This window comes from Microcaecilia unicolor, chromosome 12 (genome assembly GCF_901765095.1).
Source record: "Microcaecilia unicolor chromosome 12, aMicUni1.1, whole genome shotgun sequence".
NCBI classification, from domain to species: domain Eukaryota; kingdom Metazoa; phylum Chordata; class Amphibia; order Gymnophiona; family Siphonopidae; genus Microcaecilia; species Microcaecilia unicolor.
This window is the reverse complement of record NC_044042.1, coordinates 42,054,537-42,079,079: the sequence shown is the minus strand read 5'-3', so window position 1 is coordinate 42,079,079 and position 24,543 is coordinate 42,054,537. Positions and strand designations below refer to the sequence as shown.

Here is a 24,543-nt window from a genome sequence, read left to right as displayed (position 1 = left end):
CTCCTGAAGAAATTGCAGAGTCATGGAATCGGAGGTAGGGTATTATTATGGATTAAGAACTGGTTGAAAGATAGGAAGCAGAGAGTAGGATTGCGTGGCCAGTATTCTCAGTGGAGGAGGGTAGTTAGTGGGGTCCCGCAGGGGTCTGTGCTGGGTCCGTTGCTTTTTAATGTATTTATAAATGACCTAGAGATGGGAATAACTAGTGAGGTAATTAAATTCGCCGATGACACAAAATTATTCAGGGTCGTCAAGTCGCAGGAGGAATGTGAACGATTACAGGAGGACCTTGCGAGACTGGGAGAATGGGCGTGCAAGTGGCAGATGAAGTTCAATGTTGACAAGTGCAAAGTGATGCATGTGGGTAAGAGGAACCCGAATTATAGCTACGTCTTGCAAGGTTCCGCGTTAGGAGTTACGGATCAAGAAAGGGATCTGGGTGTCGTCGTCGATGATACGCTGAAACCTTCTGCTCAGTGTGCTGCTGCGGCTAGGAAAGCGAATAGAATGTTGGGTGTTATTAAGAAGGGTATGGAGTCCAGGTGTGCGGATGTTATAATGCCGTTGTATCGCTCCATGGTGCGACCGCACCTGGAGTATTGTGTTCAGTACTGGTCTCCGTATCTCAAAAAAGATATAGTAGAATTGGAAAAGGTACAGCGAAGGGCGACGAAAATGATAGTGGGGATGGGACGACTTTCCTATGAAGAGAGGCTGAGAAGGCTAGGGCTTTTCAGCTTGGAGAAGAGACGGCTGAGGGGAGATATGATAGAAGTGTATAAAATAATGAGTGGAATGGATCGGGTGGATGTGAAGCGACTGTTCACGCTATCCAAAAATACTAGGACTAGAGGGCATGAGTTGAAGCTACAGTGTGGTAAATTTAAAACGAATCGGAGAAAATTTTTCTTCACCCAACGTGTAATTAGACTCTGGAATTCATTGCCGGAGAACGTGGTACGGGCGGTTAGCTTGACGGAGTTTAAAAAGGGGTTAGATAGATTCCTAAAGGACAAGTCCATAGACCGCTATTAAATGGACTGGAAAAATTCCTCATTTTTAGGTACAACTTGTCTGGAATGTTTTTACGTTTGGGGAGCGTGCCAGGTGCCCTTGACCTGGATTGGCCACTGTCGGTGACAGGATGCTGGGCTAGATGGACCTTTGGTCTTTCCCAGTATGGCACTACTTATGTACTTATGTACTTATTGTCTGATAGTTCTTTTGCCGACTGTACACAATACGGTTAATGTAGCATGTTTGCCCAATGAATCTCGGAATTTTTTTCAATCAGCACAAAATGCGGAATTAATTGGCTTCAGCTGAATCTGCTCTTTCAAATTCTATCCTCATTCTGTTCCGAAGGTATTGCAGTACCAAGCAAAGCAGTAGACAAAAGTATGAAAAACAATTTGTCCTGTTTTGCCTTCATGCTGAATGTCTTATTTTAGACACTATCCTTGGAAGGGTAGTTCTTTGCCTGGGAAGTTGACAGCCCCTTCTTCTGCTCTTCAGATCTTGTCTTACGTTTCTGATCAATTTAAGATGCAAGAGTTGGATCTACTGGTCAGATTGCAGGAGGTCCAGCAGAAGGTGATTTAAGGGGGGAATCCATCAAGTGGTGACAAGGGCCTAACGCTTGTTATTTAGCCCTCAATGTGTCCTAAAGGACCCTAATGCTGCTTGACTTATCATACCGTGGAAATATTTAAGTTGCCACAAGTTAGCTAGTAATGAAATGTAAAAATGCAAGTGCATGATTTGCATCTCATTACTATGCAAATTCCCTAATGCAACTTAGTCTGATACAATGTGACTCACAAGACTACCACTAGAGATGCCATTTTGCAGGAGGGAGCCAAATTGAACAGGACCGACTGGGCCTTGCTCCTGCCTAAAGACTCTTGGACCTTCTGGACCTGGATGACCCCCACCCCTCCCCGGGACCACCAATGCCATTTCACAGATAGCCCCTGGGGGGCCAGGACTGGGGGGACCCTCTCCATGCAGCCTGGGAGCATTGGTCATCATAGGCGGTCGGTGGCCCAAATGTTTGGGGAGGCTAAAGGGGGTAGGGTTAGGGGTGGGGCCAGGGGTGAAGCTTAAATCCATAATTGTCTGATAACACACAGAAAAAAATAAATAAATAAAAATAAAAGTCACAATTAATACCTTTTATTAAATTTAGATATTAGATATGTATCATATGTCAAAGAATAAAGTGGTTGCTCAAAGCATATTCTAAGCACAATCGCTCAACTGCAAAACACTATGCACAGCTTTGTGCAAAAACACACTCAGAACCTTACTGTACCATAAATATTACACTGGGCAGAACCTAATACACCAATATACCACCCATACAGAAAATGCAGACCGTCAACAATATGAAACAAGGGATCATATCATCACAATTCTCATGTAGAGCCACAAAACACCCTAATTCATGTTTAATGTGGGATAAAATGCCATAAATAAGTAAATAAATAAATATAAACTTTTAATGTTGAGCACCTGATTCTCAAAGTGGACATATTCCAAACACTATAATGAAAATAAAATGATCTTTTCTACCTTTGTTGTCTGGTTGTCCGATTCTGCTGCTATCTGTTCTCAGTGCAGGTCAGGAAGTCATCCTCCTTAAATATCTCCCTGGCAACCCAGCCAACCCCCCCCCCCCCCACCTCCCCCTGCTCTCCCAGCAGTAAGGTAAACAAACCATAAACCAATTTCTACAATTGGTTACACAAGGCTAGAGGGCTTTCACTGCAGCTCCTGCTGTGAGGATGGAGGTAAATCAACAATTTAAACCTCTCAGAGCACAGCAGGGGAGGCTTAGCCTGTCCAAGCTTCTTATACCGGGCGCCTATGTTGGTCATGGTTTGCAGCCTGATGCTCCCAGGCCAGCAGTGTCATTCTTGTAAAGTGGGATTCAGCAACCTGTGGTACCGGGATCCCACAAGTTGCTGAATTCCACAGGGAATCAAAGTGCAGTAAAGGGAGATTTTGTACTGCACTTTGATGAATCTCTCCTTAATGTTATTAATTTAAAATGTGTTCATTTATGGACCTAGTGCCCTAACCATAGCAGTGTGTGTAAACAATGTACCAGTGGACGTCATATTTAAGTGACATCTACTCATTAAAAATAAGTCCCCCACCCAATTCAGTACTCCCGTTTATTAACCCACTCCCTAATCTCCCAATCCTTCCATCAAACCTTTCCTCCCCCACCCCAAATTTTCATTCGTACCCCAAATGTATTCATCTAGAACACCCACATAAATCCTAGCACAGGGTTGTCCAACGTGCATCCCATGGGCCAAATGCAGACAGTCTGACCTTGGGATGTGGCCCACTTGAGAGTTTTAGCCAAAAATGTTTTGTACTTAATTAGCTAGTCTAACATGCTTCTCCAAAAGGGTTTGGGCTGAGGACAACCCCAGAGGCATGTACACAACAATTCAATGGTGTCTGTGGCAAAAACGGTCCAATCTCCTCAAAATCATTCCCCAAACACACAGATTAGAATAAGAGCATAAGAACAGAAGAACAGAAGAATAGCCATACTGGGTCAGACTAAGGGTACATCTAGCCCAGTATCCTGCTTCCAGGTCACAAGTACCTGGCAGAAACCCAATTAGTAGCCACATTCCATGCTACCTATCCTGGGGCAAGCAGTGGCATCCCCCAAGTCCATCTCAATAACAGACTATGAACTTTTCCTCCAGGAACTTGTCCAAACCTTTTTTAAACCCAGCTACTCTAACCATCGTTACCACATGCGCCGGAAACAAGTTCAAGAGCTTAACTATTCTGTGAGTCAAAAAAATATTTCCTCCTATTTGTTTTAAAAGCATTTCCATGTAAATTCATTGAGTGTCCTCTACGTTTTGAAAGAGTGAAAAATCGATTCACCTCCACCTTCTCCACACCACTCAGGATTTTGTATCCCCCCTCAGCTGTCTCTTTTCCAAGGTGAAGAGCCCTAACCTCTTTACCCTTTCCTCATATGGGAGCAGTTCCATCCCCTCTATCATTTTGGTCACTCTTCTTTGAACCTTTTCTAATTCCACTATATCTTTTTTGAGATACGGAGACCAAAACTGAACATAGTACTCATGGTGAGTTTGTTCCATGAAGCAAAACAGAGGCATTTTAATATTTTTTGTGGTGTTTCATAAGAATATAAGCATTGTCATACTGAGACAGACATTTCCAACAGTGGCCAGTCCAGGTCACAAGTACTTAGCAAGATCCCAGAACAATAACTATCCAGAACTTTTAAAATCCCTGCTAAGCTGAAACATGGCTCGTGTTGAGTCCTTTTGAAGGATTCTGCTGCATTGAATAAAGATGCAATTAAGAACCGGGTCTTTTTGACCTCTGTTTTTGAAGTTGGTGTGTCTAAATGTAGAAACTTACCCTACTATTCTATAATGGATTTGACACTCGATTTTTGGCACTTAGCATCCTCTATAGATGTGCACCCTATGTGGTTATTTCAGGCTCAAAATGATGCAGGAAATGTCAAAAGCATATCGCATGTTGTTTCAAATGACTGCACATCCCTAACAGTGGTGATAGCTCTTTCTTGGCTTTCAGCTGCCTTGAATGTGTCTAGACATTTAGAGGGTCTTTTACAAAGGCGCACTAATGATTAGCATGTGCTAAATGCTAGAGATACCCAAAGGAATATATGGGTATCTCTAGCATTTAGTGCATGCTTATTTTTAGCACACGCTAAAAACACTAGCGAGCCTTTGAAAAAGGGGTCCTTGGAGCGCTACTTTATAAAGGATGCTATAAGTTAGGCACTAAAAATCTGAGCGCTAAGCTAGTATTTTATAACAGCAAGTTTGTATGCCAGATTCATTATAGAATACTAGCAGAAGCTACCAGTTAGTGCCAACATTTAGGTGTACCCACAATAGTAGGCATAAATGCGCACATTTAAACGTGGTATCCTTTATGCACAACTGAAATTATTCTATAAGCTGTGGATGTCACATGGCAACATGCCCATGGTCCACCCATGCTCCCCCCAACATGAACATCTCCCCCCCCCCCCCTTTGTAGTTACGTGCTAGAACGCATACCGGTCAATATTCAGCTGGCAATGGTCAGTGGGGTTTTTTAAATGCTGGCAACTGGAGACAGAATTAGGGCCAAATATTCAACAGCAGGCCAGGTTTGGGCACTGGCATTTAATATCTGGGGCCATGTCAGGATGTGTTGGCCACCAGAGATTATGAAGGTTCTGGTCAGTATTCAGCTGGGACCCACACAGACCATTGTGCCCAATCCTAATTTCCTTCCCTCCCCCCCCCCCCCCCGGACCCAATGCTGCCACAAGAGAAGCCCCACCCCTATTGCAGTAGGGCCCCCCCCCCCAGCCTACATTAGTATCATCAGTGATCCAGTGGCTAAATGCACCTCACGCCTAGAATAGACTACCCGAGCCTCTACGTCTAGCCCCATCTTTGGCCGTTTTCAAGTCCAAACTTAAAGCCCACCTCTTTACCACAGCTTTTGACTCCTAACCACTACTCTCTTGTCTTGTCCTTTTATCCTCACCTCTTTATTCCCTTACCCTTATTGTTCTGTCTGTTTACCTGTCTTATCTAAATTGTAAGCTCTTTGAGCAGGGACTGTCTTTTTTGTGTATGGTGTACAGCGCTGCGTATGTCTTGTAGCGCTATGGAAATGATAAGTAGTAGTAGTAAATGGGGCAGAAGTGATGTCCACTTGCTCTTCCTCTAAAGGCTGTGGCTTAAAAATGGCAGCCTCAGCCTCTAGAGGTAGTCTCGTATTACTACTGCTAGGATCAGCTCCTTTAAGAGGTAGATTCTACATATGAATCTAACTTCAGCTGGTAGGTTGCCTTTGTTACTGCAATTTCCAAGCCCAAAAGGAGTAATTTATAAGACTATATTTAATGGAATTTCTTTTAGGCACCATGTATAGAATCTCCCTATTAGCGGCAACATTCAGTCCACTAATTGGCTAAGTAGGGGGATACAGTTAGGACAGCAAAAAGTCAGTCTTAACTTTATCCACTAAGGGTGATCTGAATATCGGCCAGTGCCCGGTTAACTTCTGGGTGACCACAGATACCCAGCTATTCAATGCCAGATGCTGAGCATTCCCTGGCATTGAATATCCAAGATTATTTCAGCCCTATGAGTGGCTTATAAGCTGTTTACCGCTGTACTTCACCCTCTCTCCATTTCCTCTCTACTTCCAAACCGGCTTAACCATCAGTTTTTGGATACACTAGTTTATCTATCCTAAGGAACAGCGTTACATAAGCATCCTGTACTGCAGCTGAAGCTCAGCTCCCTTTTGCCTGCGTTATAAAAGCTATGGCTAGTTATAATCTTTCCTAGCTGAGATTCACAATAAGGAGCCTTTCCCCACTAAATGCTGGCTGTAGGAGCTGCAGCTGGGTTTAATTATTTGGGATGAATACAGTGTTGTCAGGGTTTTTTTGTTTTTGTTTTTTGTTCTGGCTACACATCACAGGAAATAACCGAATAAAACTTCCTTTGAGGTTTGTGTTCTTTTATCTCATGAGCTAGAAAGGATGAGCAGTATTTCAAGTAATCCTCCAAAAACATGACATTTCATTTATCAAAGCTGTCAGAAGAGCTCCTTGAATAAACCGACGTGTGTGACAATTAAGATATCCATTCACATGGCGAATGGCAGTGGGGTGAAATAATAATGATTTAAATTACAGTGCAGTGCATGTTAGCTGGAAAATAATTCTCTGGTCCAGCAGCTGTGAAGAGAGGCATGCAGTGTTGCTGATTAGGTCTTGCATTTTGAAGGAAGGGGAGCAGGCCCAAATTTATGGGTAGACAATACAGGCAACTGTCTCCGGCACTAAATATTCTGGGTGTAGAATATTGCTGATGTTATCATACCTTGGTCTAGAGACAGAAAACAACAAGGCAGGGAGTCCACCAAATCCAACGTGGAAGAAGTAAAACAAGGAGGCAGATCACATAAAAAGACAGCCTTTAATGAAGTAAAAATGCTCCCAGGTTACCAATCATTTGTACCCGGCATGTCCATGTTTCACCAGTAATAATGGCTACTTCAGGGGTAGAATAAACTATAAACAGAAATACAGAAATTATACATCCACTAACTTTAAAAAAACATCTCAAAAACATTTACATCAAAACACAGTAAAAACATAGAGAAACTGTGTCTACAACAAACTTCATAGTCTTAAAAAACAGTAGTAACAGTCTAGAAATAGCTGTCTTAAAAAAAAAAAAAAAAAAATATATATATATATATATATATATATATATATATTCTGAATATTTATATAGCAAACCTTCTGTTAAATGCCAAGAGGATGGGGGAGGGGAAATAGAGAGGCTTTGAAAACTACATGCATTTGCTGTTCGGAGTTGAGAAGTGACTGTGAGGAAGATATCGTTTTGACGCATAAGCGCGCTTTGTTTTATTTTTTCTATTAGCGGCAGACTTCTTTAAGTGGATGATACAATCCAATATCATTGAGAATTTTACTGCCAACAATCCAGGAGACTCCTGAGGCAGGCCTTATTAACTGAAACACAGCTGTGTCCATTCGGTTCTTATACAATAAATTCATAGACCTTTTGAAGCATTGTCTATTTATTTTTGAGTCATTTTCACTACTTTTCCCGAATGCTGTTTAGACTTCAGGGGACTTGCTTCTTTTGTGTGTACATTAACCTACCCATATTATCACACTTTAACCCCACTGGTAACCTCACCCAGTGGATATGGCAGACACTTTTGTATTCCTTGCTGTTCAGGACTTCCTGTTGCTTTGGGAGGTCACTTTCCTTCTTCTTATAGGTTGAATGAGCCAAAAGAACAGAATTGAAGGCAGTCTCCGCCCTGATCACATTATACAGATATCAGTAACATGTAGATGGAAATGCTAATTTAAAAAAAAATTAGATTGTGGCAGATTCGTACCCAGACCTCAAGGTGGGGGGGGGGGGTCTATAGCTCAAAGTCAGGGAGCACATTTTGGCCTGCTACTGCCCCCCCCCCCCACCACCACCACGCCACATACCTTGGCTGGTGGGGTTCCCCAACCCCCACCAGCTGAAGCATTTCTCCAGCGATGCTCTCCTTACATTGCCTGCCCTGCTTCCCCTCATATTGTGCATACTCGATTTTAATGAAATTAAGCAGGTGTGAAGTGTCATGCAAGCTAGGTTTCACTAAAACCGAATACGCGTGTGACGACAGGGAAGCAGGGCTGGCAATGTAAGGAAAGCAGTGCTGGTGGGGGTTGGGGACCCATAGCAGCCAAACCAGAGGTTCTGGAATGGATCCATTTGGGGGTGGCCCCAATAGCTACACCACTGGATTGTGGATACCATCAGTTATGGCCTTAATTTATTTATTTATTTATTTATTGCACTTGTATCCCACATTTTCCCACCTATTTGCAGGCTCAATGTGGCTTACAAAGACCTGTTATGGCATCACCATTCCAGGGTAAAAAGATACAGTTGGTGTTACAAAGATATCAAGGATGATAGGAAGATGTAGTCAGGCAGTTATGTAAGGAAGATACTCAGAATAAGGGTGAAATGGTGGTGTGTTATAGTTAGTTATGGATTCTCGAGGTAGGCCTTGTTGAAGAGGAAGGTTTTCAGAGATTTGCGAAAGTTGGTTATTTCGTTAATTGTTTTCAGGTGAGTTGGCAGTGCATTCCACAGCTGCGTGCCCATGTAGAAAAAGCTGGACGCGTGTGTTAGATTCCTGGATTAGCAGTGTCCCCCACAGTATAAACCTAGAATTTGCCACTAAACAATTAACATACACGGTTTTAAAAATTTCCTCCTTGGATTTAGCTCACACCTTTTTAGTTGTAGCTTTGGACAGACATAAACCCCCAGATTCTATATACGGCCCCTAAAGTTACAAGTGCATGCAACTTAAATGGTTAACAAGCCTAGGGGTGCTGATAATTGGCCATTAACAAGCAATTATTGGCACTAATTGGCACTAATTAGAATTTACGCACACAACTTTCTAAGTGTATTCTTTAAAGTGGTACATGTAAATTCTAAAGTGCGGATCTCAAGAGGAAACATGGCCATGGGAGGGGCATAGTTGGGTCATGGATGTTCCTAAAAATTATGTGCACTGTAATAAAATATGCCTGATCAGCGCCTGTTAGGCGCAGACATTTACACCAGGTTTTAGTTGGCATGAATGGTCATGCCTAAATTAAAGTCATAGGAACTGCACTATGCATATTCTATGAACCATGCCTAGCTTTAGGCCAGGTTTATAGAGTGGAGCTAAGTGCGATTTTTTTTTTTGGCAATGATTTTCTATAGAATTCACCCCAAATGCTACTGATGCTGCATATTTAATCTGGCTCTTGTTTTCCAGGTGTGTTTATCATATGCTGGCTCCCTTTCTTCATCACCCACATTTTGAACATTCACTGTCACGACTGCAACATCCCACCAGCCTTGTACAGTGCATTTACTTGGCTGGGCTACGTCAACAGTGCTGTCAACCCCATTATTTATACCACGTTCAACATCGAATTCAGAAAAGCCTTCATCAAAATCCTTCACTGCTAAGAGCAGAGGGAGACTTGTCAAGTCTCAGTAGCCTACGATGTGGAGGAAGTGTCTTGAGGATTTGCACTGGACTCCATCAGCAATGGTCATGCAGTAATGGATACAACAGGAGGCTGAAAGTCAGGCACAGATATGAGACTGCGCACGCCCTGTCTTGGGAGAGATGGCTGTCACATTTGAAGTGTCAAGTGATGCTTTTCTTTCATGTCCGGTGGAGCAGCAGTAGAAGCATGAGATCTTTTCACTCAGTCCTGTACTGTGGCTAAAATAGCCTAGCCAAGATGATAATGTCACCAGCAAGGGGCATTTGTTAAAGTTTCTCCGAAAGCAATGCCATTTTTCTGCTTTCCAACTGGTACAAAAAAAAAAAGGTCTGGTAAACTGGAGCTATGACCAAGACTAAATGAATCAACTTTTCCATCTGAAGTGTTCTGATTTTTTCTTAATACTGTAGAAGCAGATTACATCGAAAAAGAACAACTAAGTCCCACATGGTGAGAGATCAGTTGCAGGTTATGTTAATTTTAGTTCAGCACTTACATAGGTGATCTATAATGCCAAAACTATAAGTAAAATAAACAAAAGCCCTAGCCAAAAAATGTACAAGTAAATATCTTCCATGGGCCCATGTAATATTTCACAGTGTGCCCAGTGTCATACAGTCATTACAAACAGCAGCTCATTTTCATCTCCTCAGTAAAAATGGACAACTTTCAGAACACCCAATAACTTGCACAATTGGGGCTGATGATGTGGAGAGCGTGATGTTTTTGTGTCCTTTCAGCAGAAGAGGTACTGCAGTATGCTATAGCCAGCACTAGCCCATGTGGCTCTCTTGTGACTTGACTGAAACCCAGGCTTCTTCTCTGCCCCTGAAAAATTCTTCCTGGGAAGGAGATCTGCTTTACAATAACAGTCGGCAGAAATCCGCTAAGAGTGAGTGTGGTCTTTAAATGTCGTCTTTTCGTGTAATCCTCAGTCTAACTCAGATTCAACAGCAGCTGCAAGATGCTTCCATTACCGACTTTTCCACAAATCGTCATACAGCCCAGTCACTGGAAAAGCTGTACTAAAACTTGAGGTTTTATTACAAAAGGTATCTAATCAAGTGCTAAGTAATAAGACCGTTCGCCTCAAAGGTGGTTGCTGGCTACATGTAAGTGAAGCTTCTGATACAAAGCATTAAAACAAATCATCTTATTATTATCCTTGTGCTCTGTGATGCCAAGCTAAAGATTGAGGTTTGACTCTTGACCAAGGTTCCAGGTTCCCGCATTGGCTAGGATAGATCTAGCACTGCTGCAAAGGGAATGCTTCCTTCAAGCTTAAAAAAGAAAACAATAAAAAACAAGCCACCCAATATTTAAAGTGATTTAAGCTGGCAGGAGAGGGCCCCACCCGCTTAAATTGCTCTCAGCATGCTGGACGCAGATATTCAGCGGCACCTAACCTGGCATAGACGCAGCACAATTGGTCAAGGATGTGGTAGGGACCCAAAACACTCAGAAGGGAATGAGTGGTATAGAGGCAGATGTCCCTAAAAACACTCCCTCACCTTACGGCGCTAACCTGCCATGTCAGAGGCTGAGTCAGAGGGGTGGGGCTCAGGCCAGGAGATGGTTAAATACCCTGATCAGGGAGGCCCCGGGGTAAGAGGTTTCCAGGAGAGAGATCCCAAGTGCAGAGATCTCCTGAAAGCAGTGGCGATCCTAGGTCGGCTGCCACCCGGGGCGGATCGCTGCTGCACAACCCCCCCCCCCCCCCCCACCCGGGGTGCAGCGGCATCCATTCCCCCAGGGTGCAGCACAACCCCCCCCCCCCAGCGCATCAAGCCACCCCCCACCCCCCCCCCCCCCGGGTGCATTCTTGGCTGCTGGAGGGTGCAGAGAGCAGCTGTGCGCCTGTCGGCTCTGCTGGTTCCCTGCTCCCTCTGCCCTGGAACAGGAAGTAACCTGTTCTGGGGCAGAGGGAGCAGGGAACCAGCACAGCCGACAGGCACGCGGCTGCTCTCTGCACCCTCCAGCAGCATGCACCCGGGGTGGACCTCCCCCACCGCCCTACCCTTCCTACACCACTGCCTGAAAGGAGGTTCCAAGTGAAGGAACCCTCCTAAAGTGTTGCTGAGCTGCAGTACCTGTCGGGGAATCCCAGGGAAGTGAGGAGTGGCCCTAACTCAGAGGATTGCACCCTGTGTTAAGAAGTAGATGCCCAGGAATTGCATGAGAAGAAACAGAAAACTGCAGCTAGGGGGAGAAGTAATCAACATGAGTTACCGTTAGGACAAGTTATTTTATTGTTAACCCCAGTTAATAGTAACTAGGCCTCACTGCATAAAATAGAACCTGTGCTAATATAACTAAAGTTAGTGGTAGAATAACCTGTTTTAACAGTAACCACATTGATAACTACACCCCCTGTCACTGCACCATACTGCAGATATTGTGGTTGATGGTGGTTAAGCCAGATACAAAAGCAAGCAGGTGGGCAACTGTTTTTGTGGAGAAAAGAGTGGGGCTGTGGATTTCTATGGGCATAGGCCACTGGTTGATAAAGTGGTCTTGCATTTCGGAACACACTGTACAAGCAACCACAATCCTAGAAAGAAAAGAAAAGCTATTAATGGGTTTCTATTTTCAATGCCATGCAGGAGACAAATTAAATGTAAAATATGTATAGAGAGCTAAACCAAATACATTAACAGCTTAAGCTCTTCCTATGGAGGTGGGTGAGCATGACCACTTTTACTTTGCCAATATTTTGAAGAGTAGATGTGTGCAACAAGCCAGAGTTCCGACTGCTGCGATTATTAGTAGGCTCCAATTAATTCCACCAGTGTTCTGTCAAAGTCAAACTTTCATGAGCCCTGACTTTTTGGAAAAGGGGAAAAATTATTCTTTATTGTGGCAGTGATTTTTTTTTCTGGGATAGTTTGGGAAATAAACTATCCACCTCAAAATTATAGAAATAGTACCATCTGCTATATCAAGGAAAGCTCTTGAGAGCGGCCAAGAATATGCTATATGTTCACGGGGTGAAACATGTCTAATTGTGTCATAAATGTCCATAATTTCATCATCGCATGGTCTGATGTGCAGAAATGCTCTGAAGAAAGAAGTTTAAGACTGCCACATGAATTCTACATGGAAGATGAGGTTGTGTGTTATTAATACATATTTAAATCTCTCCTCCCCCACCTTGATGAGTATCAACTCTCTTGCATCTGGTGGCCCTGCAGCTCTTCATGCATTTAAGAAATCTATTGTCCCATTCAGAGAACTTGTACATGAAACAAAAAATGTATTGTAATCAACTGTAATCAGCTCACAATATATTTTATAATATCAATGTAAATAAAAATAAAATTAAATGGAAATTAACTTCAATGGACTATGCAAGGTGGCAGGTTAAGTTTACAGAACATCACATTCAAATACAAATGTCAACATATATTCCACTAATTGTCTTCATGGTCCAAGCAGGATTACAAGAGAAATTGTACTAGCTATTTCTAGCGTGTACAACCAAAGCAAAAATCTTGCTAAACAAAAATGTCTTCAATTTGTTATGAGAAGTCATATGATCCCCTGGTGATTTAATCTCAGATGGGTACATGTTCCACAATAATCAAACATCTGGATATGATAAAGAAATCTATAGCCACAGTTTGGATGGTTCTCCTAAGACATAGTTAATTAAAAAGGGAATGTTTGGGGCCAGTCCACTGACTTAGTGGCAGTAATATGTGCTGTCAAGTGGTAAGTCTCCAGTTTGAACCTTGCGTCAGGTTATCCACACACAAGCTCATAGAGCAAGAGAGTCATGATCATCATTAAAGGCTACATCTACTGAATGCATTTAGAGTCCATGATACAGGATTATGTAAGGTACTCTGGTACAGGCTCCCAGCCTCAGGACCACTGCTACAATGACCAGGTTAGGGACAGTGGGAGGGCGGGCTCCCCCAAGTAGTTGCGACTGAAGGTCATGGCACCAGGATCCCAGTACTGATCTCAAGAAAAGGAAGAACTCCCAGACCAATTTTAAAAAGCAGTATTTCAGCAACAACATAGGTGTTCACAGGTAAGTCCTTCACCAAATCTACTTTAAGCATTTATAGCACTGTGCATTGCAATTTGCAAGTGGAGGAGTAGCCTAGTGGTTAGTGCAGTGGTCTGTGATCTTGGCAAACTGAGTTCAATTCCCACTGCAGCTCCTTGTGACTCTGGGCAAGTCACTTAACCCTCCATTGCCCCTGGTACAAAATAAGTACCTGAATATATGTAAACTGCTTTGAATGTAGTGGTATATCAAGTCCCATTTCCCTTTTCCCCTCAATAATTACAAAGCCATAAGAGCAGTGGCCTCCTGTTACCTAATCCCAAAATCCCTGGTCTCCTTACACAATAGCAGGCAGGCACAGCTAAACAATCTGGTTTGCCCAGTTAAATCACTGTGTGGGGCTATCTGGGGATATTCAGCGGTACTCAGCCGAATATTCAATGCTGTGCCTAGATATGGCCCAGTATTGAATATCAGGGAATAAAGCCACTGCCAGGTAAAAAATTACTCACCTCCCCTGGCTGAATATTTACCCCTCAGAGTTTATATGCAAGATTAGTTTGCTGTTTGTAACCTTTGTGCTCTCTTTCAAAAATGTTTTGATGCTGTGTCTACCCTTAGCCTCTGAATAATTATAATGTGATTTTTACTGTGATTCACTGTGGTCGAAATAGATTGTTTTATAACCTACTCAGTTTCCAAATAAGGATTCATGGCGGATTACATAAAAGAAACCTCATCAAGAGGAAAATAATAAATATAGAGAGCAGAATGGCTGAGTATAAATATTTTAAATATGTATTTGCATATTCAGGAATCCAGGCCAGTTAGGTGTGTCTCCAGAATGAAGGGGTTGGAAAACACTTTTTAGAGGACAAAGGAGCCTATATTTTCAAAAAAATGGTGTGCCGCTAGCAGGACATGCCACCAGATGCGCAGAGGTTCACATAACACAGAGAATTCTCAGAGGCACAAGTAAAGCATCTAAGGACAAAGCGTAGAGGGCCTCAATAAGTCAGCCATTTACAACTGGAAACACTAATGCCCTAGTTCTATTAAAGTTGCTAAAAATTGTGTGTACAAATTTGGGCACACACCCAATTTGCACGTACAATGTAATTAAATAATGAGCTAATTAGTGCCAATAACTGGCTTGTTAACAAGCAATTATTGATACTAATTAGATTTAATTGAAATGTACATGCATACATTTAGGTGTGGATCCATGCATAAAATTTAAGCAAGAGTCAGAAAAGGGGTGTGGGAATGGGAGGGTCATGGGTGGATCGGGGCATTCTTTTAAGCTACGTGCGTAGTTAGAGAATAAGGAGGAAACCCAAAAGAGTGATACCGGATAGGAGGGGAGAGATTGGTAAGCTCGACTCAGGAGAAGCACCTGGGGGTGATGGTGTCTGAGGATCTCAAGGTGACAAAACAATGCGACAAGGTGGTGCTGCGGCCAGAAGGATGCTAGGCTTCATAGAGAGGGGTATAACCAGCAGAAGAAAGGAAAAGTTGATGCCCCTCTACAAGTATTGTGTTTTTGAGGCCATATCTTGCTAAGGTTGTAAAAAGACTTGAAGCAGTTCAAAGAAAAGCTACAAAAATGGTATGGGATTTGAATTGCAAGACGTACAAGGAGAGACTTACTGGCCTGAACATGTATACCCTTGAGGAAAGGAGAAACAGAGGTGATATGATACAAATGTTCAAATATTTTAAAGGTTAATGAAATGAGTAGTAATAGTATAAGGCATTCACTCTTTATAGAATCCACAAACAAACCTTTCCCAGAGACGGGAAGTTGATAGAACCAGAGAACATGAATTGAGGTTGAAGGGAAGGCGGACTCAGGAATAATGTCAGGAAGTGGAGGAGTAGCCTAGTGGTTAGGGTGGTGGACTCTGGTCCTGGGGAACTGAGTTCGCTTCCCACTTCAGGCACAGGCAGCTCCTTGTGACTCTGGGCAAGTCACTTAACTCTCCATTGCCCCAGGTACAAATAAGTACCTGTATATGTAAGCTGCATTGAGCCTGCCATGAGTGGGAAAGCACGGGGTACAAATGTAAAAAAAAAAAAAAAGTATTTTTTCACAGAGAGAGTGGTAGATACTTGGAATACCCTCCCATGGGAAGTGTTGGAGGTGAAAATGGTAACGGAATTCAAAACTGCATAGGATAAGCACAAAGGAATCCTGTTTAGAAGGAATGGATCCACAGAAGCTTAGCAGAGATTGAGTGACAACACCGGCAATTGAGAGGCAAAGCCAGTGCTGGGCAGACTTCTATGGTCTGTGCCCTGAAAATGGCAAGGTCAAATCAAGGACAGGTATACATATAAAGTATCACATACAATGAGTTTATCTTGTTGGGCAGACTGGATGGACCATACAGGCCTTTAATCTGTCATCATCTATAATGTTTCTGTCATCTACTATGTTGCATCAACATCGTAGTTGGTGCAAATGGCCATGCCTAAAGTTAGGTGTGATTCCGAGGTGTAAATGCTATTCTACTAACTGTGTCTAACTTTAAGCGCATTTTGTAGAATAGCGCATTTTTGGTACCATAAATATAATTTACTCCTAAGGGGGCAATTCTATAAAGTGGCGTCTACAGGTAGGCACATTTACATGTGTCAAAGGTGCCATCAAATTGACAGGTGCCTATGTCAGTTAGGTGCTACTCTATAATGGAACACCTAAGTGCCATAGTGCCTAACTGCTAGGGGTGTACCTGTGGGTGGAGCATTGGCTGGCCATGGGTGTGTCTCCCAGTTACATGTGGTTTATAGAATACTATAAACTATGCACATTACTTGGCACACCTAGGTAAGAACATAAGAATAGCCATACTGGGTCAGACTAATGGTCCATCTAGTCTAGTATCCTGCTTTCAGGATACTGGGCTAGATGGACCATTCTGGATGGATCATTCTAGAATGTTGCTACTAATTGGGTTTCTGCCAAGTACTTGTGACCAATCTAGGTCACAAGTACTTGGCAGAAACCCAATTAGTAGCAACATTCCAGAGTCCCAAAGAGTAGCCAGATTCCATGCTACCAATCCCTCATGTCTGTCTCAATAGCAAACTATGGACTTTTCCTCCAGGAACTTGTCCAAACCTTTTGTTAAACCCAGATATGCTAACTGGTGTTACCACATCCTTTGGCAATGAGTTCCAGAGCTTAACTGTTCGTTGAATGAAAAAAAATTTCCTCCTAATTATTTTAAAAGTATTTCCATGCAATTTCATTGAGTGTCCACTGGTCTTTGTACTTTTTGAATGAATGTAAAATCAATCCACCTATATCTGCTCCACACCACACAGGATTTTGTAGACCTCAATCACATCCCCACTCAGTCGTCTCTTTTCCCAGTTGAAGATCCGTAACATCTTTAGCCTTTCCTCTCATGGGAGCAGTTCTATCCCATCTATCATTTTGGTCACTCTTATTTGAACCTTTTCTAATTCCACTATATCCTTTTTTGATACGGTGACCATAATTGAACACAATACTCAAGGTGAGGTCGCACTACGGAGCAATACAAAGGCATTATAATATTTTTGGTGTTATTTTGTATCCCTCTTATGCCTTCCATTGGCATGGCATAAAAGAGTATGCCTACACATTGATGTACCAATGCCAACCTTACATCAGTATTTTATAATAGAATCTTGGCACACTGATGCCATTATAGAATTGGCACTAAGCACATGGTATTAGAGAGCCTAGATAGGTGCCAATTTATTCCATCACCCTGTAAATCAATTCTTCATGCATTTATTCTTCCAACATGACCATACGTTACTGCACATGTATTAACTTCCTAACTAGGCATCTTTATTTTTTGTCTATTAGATTGTAAGCTCTTTGAGCAGGGACTGTCTTTCTTCTTCTATGATTGTACAGTGCTGCATACGCTTTGTAGCGCTATAAAAATGCTAAATAGTAGTAGTAGTAGCATCTGACTTTATTACTGAAGCTGATATTCAGAATGAGCTTGCAGAAAAGAATATAGACGAAAAATGTAGGGAATTTGTCCACTTGCAGATAGAATTGCTTACTCTTGGAAACATAGCCCTGTATCTTGTACTTGTAAGGGCAGGAAAAGGGACCAGCAAATGTAATCAATTACAACATGAACAGCTGTAATATATTTGGATCCTTGCTTTCCCTAGGCAAGCTGTAGTTAGAAAGTGAGGACCTGTTTGAAATGTGTTATAGCTGAATAGCAGCAGCTCAATTAATTCAAATCCCCAAATCTTGCTTTCCTGCCAGCAGTTGCAGACAACATAAATTAAATGCACTGAGAAAAACTGCCACCCACTGCGGTCACTTGTTTTACAAAGGAAAAGAATAAGCACAAGATTGAAGCTTGCAAGCAGTAACACCAGGCATCACAGGTCAAGATTTGTTGTATCCCATGATTCTTCCTATATTTCTGTGACTTTAGTTTCAAGAAGGACTGCTGCAAAAAGTATTAGACGTCCTAGGTGACCCTTCACTCTTTGTTCCTCTCATGTAGCTTACAGACTCCTATCCCCGGATTCGGGCAACCAAATTTAGGTGTGCTGCCGAGATACACACGCAACGTAATTGGTTCACAAGCTGTTAACCATCAATGATTGGATGCTAACAACAAATTATTGACATTAATTGGCACCAATGAGGATTTGTGCGCACATCTGGCTGCACGCTAAAACGCTGGGTGCCTAACAGGCTTATTTTCGAAAGGGATCACCGGCGATCTTCCGACACAAATCGGGAGATCACCGGCGATCTCTCAATCCCGGCCAAATCGGTATTATCGAAAGCCGATTTTGGCCGGCCCCAATTGCTTTTTCGTTGCGGTGCCGGCCAACCTTCAAGGGGGCGTGTTGGTAGGGTAGCAAAGGCAGGAAGGGGGCGGGGTTACCAGATGGCTGGCTTCACCTTATTATGGAAAAAAAGGCCCGCTCAAACGAGCATTTCGCCGGCCGAACTTGGTCCATGTATTTTTAGGACCAAGTCCCAAAAAAGAGCCCCAACTGACCAGATGACCACTGGAGGGAAGCGGGGATCACCTCCCCTTACTCCCCCAGTGATCACCAACCCCCTCCCACACAAAAAAAACAATTAAAACATTTTTTGCCAGCCTGTACGCCAGCCTCAAATGTCATACCCAGCTCCCAGACAGCAGTATGCAGGTCCCTGGAGCAGTTTTTAGTGGGTGCACTGCACTTCAGGCAGGTGGACCCAGGCCCATCCCCCCCTACATGTTACACTTGTGGTGGTTAATGTTGAGCCCTCCAAACCCCCCAAAACCCACTGTACCCACATGTAGGTGCCCCCTTCACCCCTTAGGGCTATGGTAATGGTGTAGACTTGTGGGCAGTGGGTTTTGGGGGGGATTTGGGGGGCTCAGCACACAAGGGAAGGGTGCAATGCACCTGGAAGCTAATTTTTTTTTTTTTTTAAGATTTTTAAAGTGCCCCCTAGGGTGCCCGGTTGGTGTCCTGGCATGTCAGGGGGGCCAGTGCACTACAAATGCTGGCTCCTCCCACAGACAAATGCCTTGCATTTCGCTGGGTTTGATATGGCCGAGTTCGGTTTCCATTATGGCTGAAAATCGGAGCCGGCCATCTCATCTAAACCCGGCGATCTGCCGGCGATCCTATTCTAAACCCGGCGAGCGATTTGGCCGGCGCCAAGCGTATTTCGAAAATACGTTTGGCTCCGCCCACTTACGGTGCTGGCCCCGAAGATGGCCAGCCATCAATTTTGCCGGCGCCATTGAATTATGCCCCTCTAAATCTCACAAACCAGGACTCAAAAGCCACCTACTGCGAGTAAGTGTAGTAATAAACAGTTATTTCACCAGTATGAGATCAATAATTTTTATGTGTAGAGTACCCTCAGATATAAACCACCGTGACTGCAGTCAATAATGCTGCTACAGCGTGGCATAGCACTTCTTTCATTGGGTAACTCCTACTATATTTTTTTTTGGGTAAAGAGCAACCTCTGCTCATATTTTTTTGCATCCCAATCACCACAGTGCTATAAAATCACTTATTCATTTGTTTAAAAGATTACATATACTAGGGCGGATCCAGGGGAAGGCAATTGCTAATTGTTTCAGCAAGGCAACACAGTTCTGCCAGAGAGGCAAGAACTCACGAGATAAGTGTACAGTTTTTTTCACCTAGTATATGTAATCTTTTAAACAAATGAATAAGTGATTTTATAGCACTGTGGTGATTGGGATGCAAAAAAATATGAGCAGAGGTTGCTCTTTACCCAAAAAAAAATATAGTAGGAGTTACCCAATGAAAGAAGTGCTATGCCACGCTGTAGCAGCATTATTGACTGCAGTCACGGTGGTTTATATCTGAGGGTACTCTACACATAAAAATTATTGATCTCATACGGGTGAAATAACTGTTTATTACTACACTTACTCGCAGTAGGTGGCTTTTGAGTCCTGGTTTGTGGTTATTAGCAGTTGAATGTTACCAGAGACATTGATATTGTGAACTCGTCCTCTAAATCTCACAGCATGCAGTCTAAAAGGGGTATGGCCATGAAAGAGACACGGGCAGGTCATGGGTGTTCCACAAGTTGCATGCAGTGTTATAGAATAATGGGTCTCCATGCCCATCTTGGGCACCAGGCTTTACACCAGGTTTCAGCAGGCATAGGTTTTGTGCCCAGAGTTGGTCACGGAAATCAGTGCTAAGCACTATTTCTTATGAGGAGTGGAGGAGTAGTCTAATGGTTAATGCAGCAGGCCTTGAGACTGGCTACTACTACTACTATTTAGCATTTCTATAGCGCTACAAGGCGTACGCAGCGCTGCACAAACATAGAAGAAAGACAGTCCCTGCTCAAAGAGCTTACAATCTAATAGACAACCTGGGTTCAATTCCCACTGCAGCTCCATGTGACCTTGGGCAAGTCACTTATCTCTCCATTGCCCCAGGTACAGAAACTTAGATTGTGAGCCCTCTAGAGACAGAGAAAGTAGCTGCAGATAATGTGTACAGCACTGCATACATCCAGTAGCACTATAGAAATGAGTAGTAATAGTACAAGGCATTCACTCTTTATAGAATAGAGATCAACCACTGAAGTGGAGAAACCGGATCTGCTACAAGCAGGATAAGGTAAAAAAAAGGAAGTAGCGTGACCAACAGAACTCTTCCAATGAAGCCCAGGAGACAAAAAAAAAAGTTTAAATGGCTTTATTTCTTCGACTCCTGCCCTTTATAGAAGAGCAGTTTAGCACCAAATGTTTCCAGCACCCTAGAAACTTTTTCAGGTACAGATAACAGAGATTCCTCTCCAGTTATTGTAGTCCAATAAATCTCTTTTCTTCAGCAGCTTTACAATTATACCTTTCTTCCGGTCATCTACCCCCAAATTTTATAAAACGTGCTAAAATTTCCACTTATAAATTTGGGTGCGTGCCCAATTTGTGTGGCACTTAATTGAATAACAAGTCAATTAGCACAATAATTGAGATATTAACAAGCAATTATTGCTGCTAATTGGAATGAATTAAAATTTACATGTGTAAATTTTGGCACAGGATCATGTGGGTCCAAAATGCGGGCACAGTCATGGGCAGATCAGGGCTGTTCCTTTAATTTATGTGCATTGGTACAGTATAAAGGGGATCCACACCTAATTTAGGCACAGGGATTTACACCAATGTTTCACTGGTGTAAATGGTTGCGATCAAATGTAGATTTGGCTCCTGGCGCTAACTTTAACTGCCATTTATAGAATAGCACTTTCCACTATTTTTTTGGTGCCAATTTTTTAGGCACCATTTACAGGATTCAGTCCCTAGTGTTTTTTCCTCTTTCCTATATCACATTACACAATTGTAGTAGCCTTTCTATCACTGGATCTGATCCTTTCTTCATGAGTCCTGTACAGATGTCTAATCCAGTGGCGTAGGCCACGGGGGCCTGGGCCCCCGTAGATTTGTCCCTGGACCCCCCTGCTGATGACCCTCTTGACCCCCCTCCTGCCGCCAACCCTCCCACGCCACCGTCGGCTACCTCTGCTGGCGGGGGACCCCAACCCCCGCCAGCCGAGGTCCTCTTCTTCCGGTGCAAAGCTTCGTTCTGTTTCTGTGAGTTTGAAGTCCTGTTAAGCGAAGCCTTTTTGGGAATGCATTCCAGAGTGTGGGGGCTACTCCGGAGAAGGCTCGCTGGAGGTTGGAGAAGGTGTGGATAGGGATACTGCTTGGGAAGATCTTAGTGACCTTGGAGGTGTGTAGAGGGAGATCGTATTCTTCAATTACTGTGGGCCATTTCCTTTAAGGGCCTTGAAGATCAGACATAGAGTTTTATATTTAGCTCTATATTGTACTGGTAGCCAGTGAATTTTTTGCAAAAATGGTGTGATGTGGTCACGCCACTTACAACCTTCTCTTAGACTTGCTGCAGCATTCTGAACCAATTGGAGCTGGTGTAGACCCTTTGTAGTCAGACCAGTATAGAGTGTATTACAGTATCCAGTCATGAAGTTATCATGGCATGTACAACTGTGACCAGACGTATCTTCTCAATGTAAGGAGACAGGCAGCATAGTTGTCACAAATGCAGCTCAAGGCAGATTACAAAAGAGTAAACAATTGGGCCTTACTCCCAAATTATAACAATGTAATCATTGGACAAGCATTTGCATCTGGATGATTAGGTACGAGTAGTCAGTAAGAGAATGTTCAATGCAATGTGGAGGCTTTGGCAGGTTAGATATTGCCTAACTAGAGAACTGTTTCGCACCCTTGTTCATTGGTTAGTGCTATCTCACCTAGATTACTGCAGCGGGATTTACGCAGGTTACCATGAATATCTTTTGAAAAAATTCCAGCCTGCACAAAACACTGCGGCGAGACTAATCCTGGGAAAATCAGGTTTTGAGCATGCTCAACCTCTGCGTTTCCTTCTCCACTGGTTACCCGTGAGGGAACGTATCTCTTTCAAAATTTGCTCACTAACTCATAAAATCATTTACGGGCCAGCTCCGGAATATATGCTTCGCCTTATCGACCTCCCTCCCAGAAACGCAGTAGCCACCTCACGCTCGTATCTCAACCTGCACTTCCCAAATTGTAGAGGCGTCAAATACAAGAAGATCTTCACTTCGTCTTTCCAATACTCCTGTGCCAAGACTTGGAATGTTTTGCCGAAATATCTAAAACTACAAATGGATCACCAACTGTTCAAAAAGCTGCTGAAAACTCACCTATTTGGATTGGCCTACTCCCCGTACACTCTTACCGATTAATAGTCCCACTTACTTATCCCTGATACTGTTATGCCCCTTCCCCTTTCTTGCCTAATTTTGTCTCTTACCATTTCTCTTACTGTATTGTTATTTTACTTAATCCTATGTGAGCCACATTGTGCTGCATGCGTGGGAAAATGTGGGGTAGAAATGTACTATAAATAAATAAATATACAGTGACTGACTAACAAAACTTTACTGTATTTCCAAGCATGGGGTCAGTGAATGAGAATATAGGCATTACCAAAGACTAGATTTAGATGTACACCTTATTACTCACCTTTATAAACACAAGCTCAAGGCAAATTACATTCAGGTACACAAGTTATTTCTCTCCCTAAAGGTGGGGGGAGTCCACAATCTAATTTGCACTTGCCCAGTAGGATAAGCAGGATAAGAACATAGCTTCCCTCTCTCTCTCTCAGCCCACTGCTCTAGCCCTACTGAGTCCATCATGCCCAGTATCTTGTCTCCAACAGTGGCCAATCCAGAACACAAGTACCTGGCAGGATCCCCAAAAATAAATAAGTCGAATGCTGCTTGCCACAAGCAATAAGCAGTGGATATCCTATCCAGACCTCTATACCCAACTACACTAACTGCTTTCAATAAACGCTCCTGTAAATTCCAGATGAAATCCATATGAATTTGCTGCCTAGAAAATATTCTACTTATTCCTAATGTTTCTGGTTTGGATACCTCTGAGGATTTGTTTATTCCAGATTTTGAACAGAAAAGTACTTAATCTGTGTTCTTAGTTGTATTAAATGGGCGAGGATTAGTGTCAAAGCACTGCATGGACCCAAGGATCAGGTATGAATGAATCTGCCTAGTGTTAGGAGCAATCAGAGCTTCTCTATTATGATTTCATTTTACTTTTGATAAATGCTTTGTACTTTGGAGTAACTGAATTATGGGGTGCTCATGAGAGATGAGCAAATGGACAGTAGCTAGGATTGAGGCTTTGACAATAGATGGTGCAATTCTCAAAATATGAGCTACAGTACTTTGACAAGCTTTGGGGCCCTTTTACCAAGCTGTGGTGAAAGGGGCCCTGCGCTAAAGTCAACATGTGCTTTTGTTGTGCGCTGAGTCCCTTTCTACCGGAGAGGATAAAAAGGCCAAAAAAGCAAATGGCCGTGCTGTAAGTTCACACTTATTTATTTCTTTATTAGGATTTATTTACCGCCTTTTTGAGGGAGTTCACTCAAGGCGGTGTACAGTAAGAATAGATCAAACATGAGCAATAGGCAATTACAGCAGTGAAAATATTTGAAAACAATACAAAGTATGACTTGCAGACTTATTTTTGAAAGAGAAGGGCGCCCATCTTTCGACACAAATCGGGAGATGGGCGTCCTTCTCTCAGGGTCGCCCAAATCGGCATAATCGAAAGCCGATTATGGGCGTTCCCAGCTGCTTTCCGTCGCGGGGATGACCAAAGTTCCTGGGGGCTTATCGGAAGCATAGCGAAGGTGGGACTGGGGTGTACTTAACACATGGGCATGGCCGTTTCTGGGGGGGAGCACTTACCACTACCCTCTGAGGTGGCAGTAAGGGCTCCCGCGCTAACCAGGC

The 24,543-nt window shown here is 43.0% G+C and overlaps 1 protein-coding gene across 2 annotated transcripts in view; it reads left to right on the top strand.

Annotated features, from left to right (window-relative positions):
• Positions 1-9,620, top strand: part of DRD2 (dopamine receptor D2) — a 65,681-nt gene extending 56,061 nt beyond the window's left edge. For both annotated transcript variants that reach the window (XM_030221593.1, XM_030221591.1), the window contains one exon: positions 9,424-9,620. In XM_030221593.1, coding sequence (XP_030077453.1) covers positions 9,424-9,620 — 197 coding nt within the window. The remainder of the gene's footprint in view (positions 1-9,423) is intronic.
• The last annotated feature ends 14,923 nt before the right edge of the window (positions 9,621-24,543 follow it).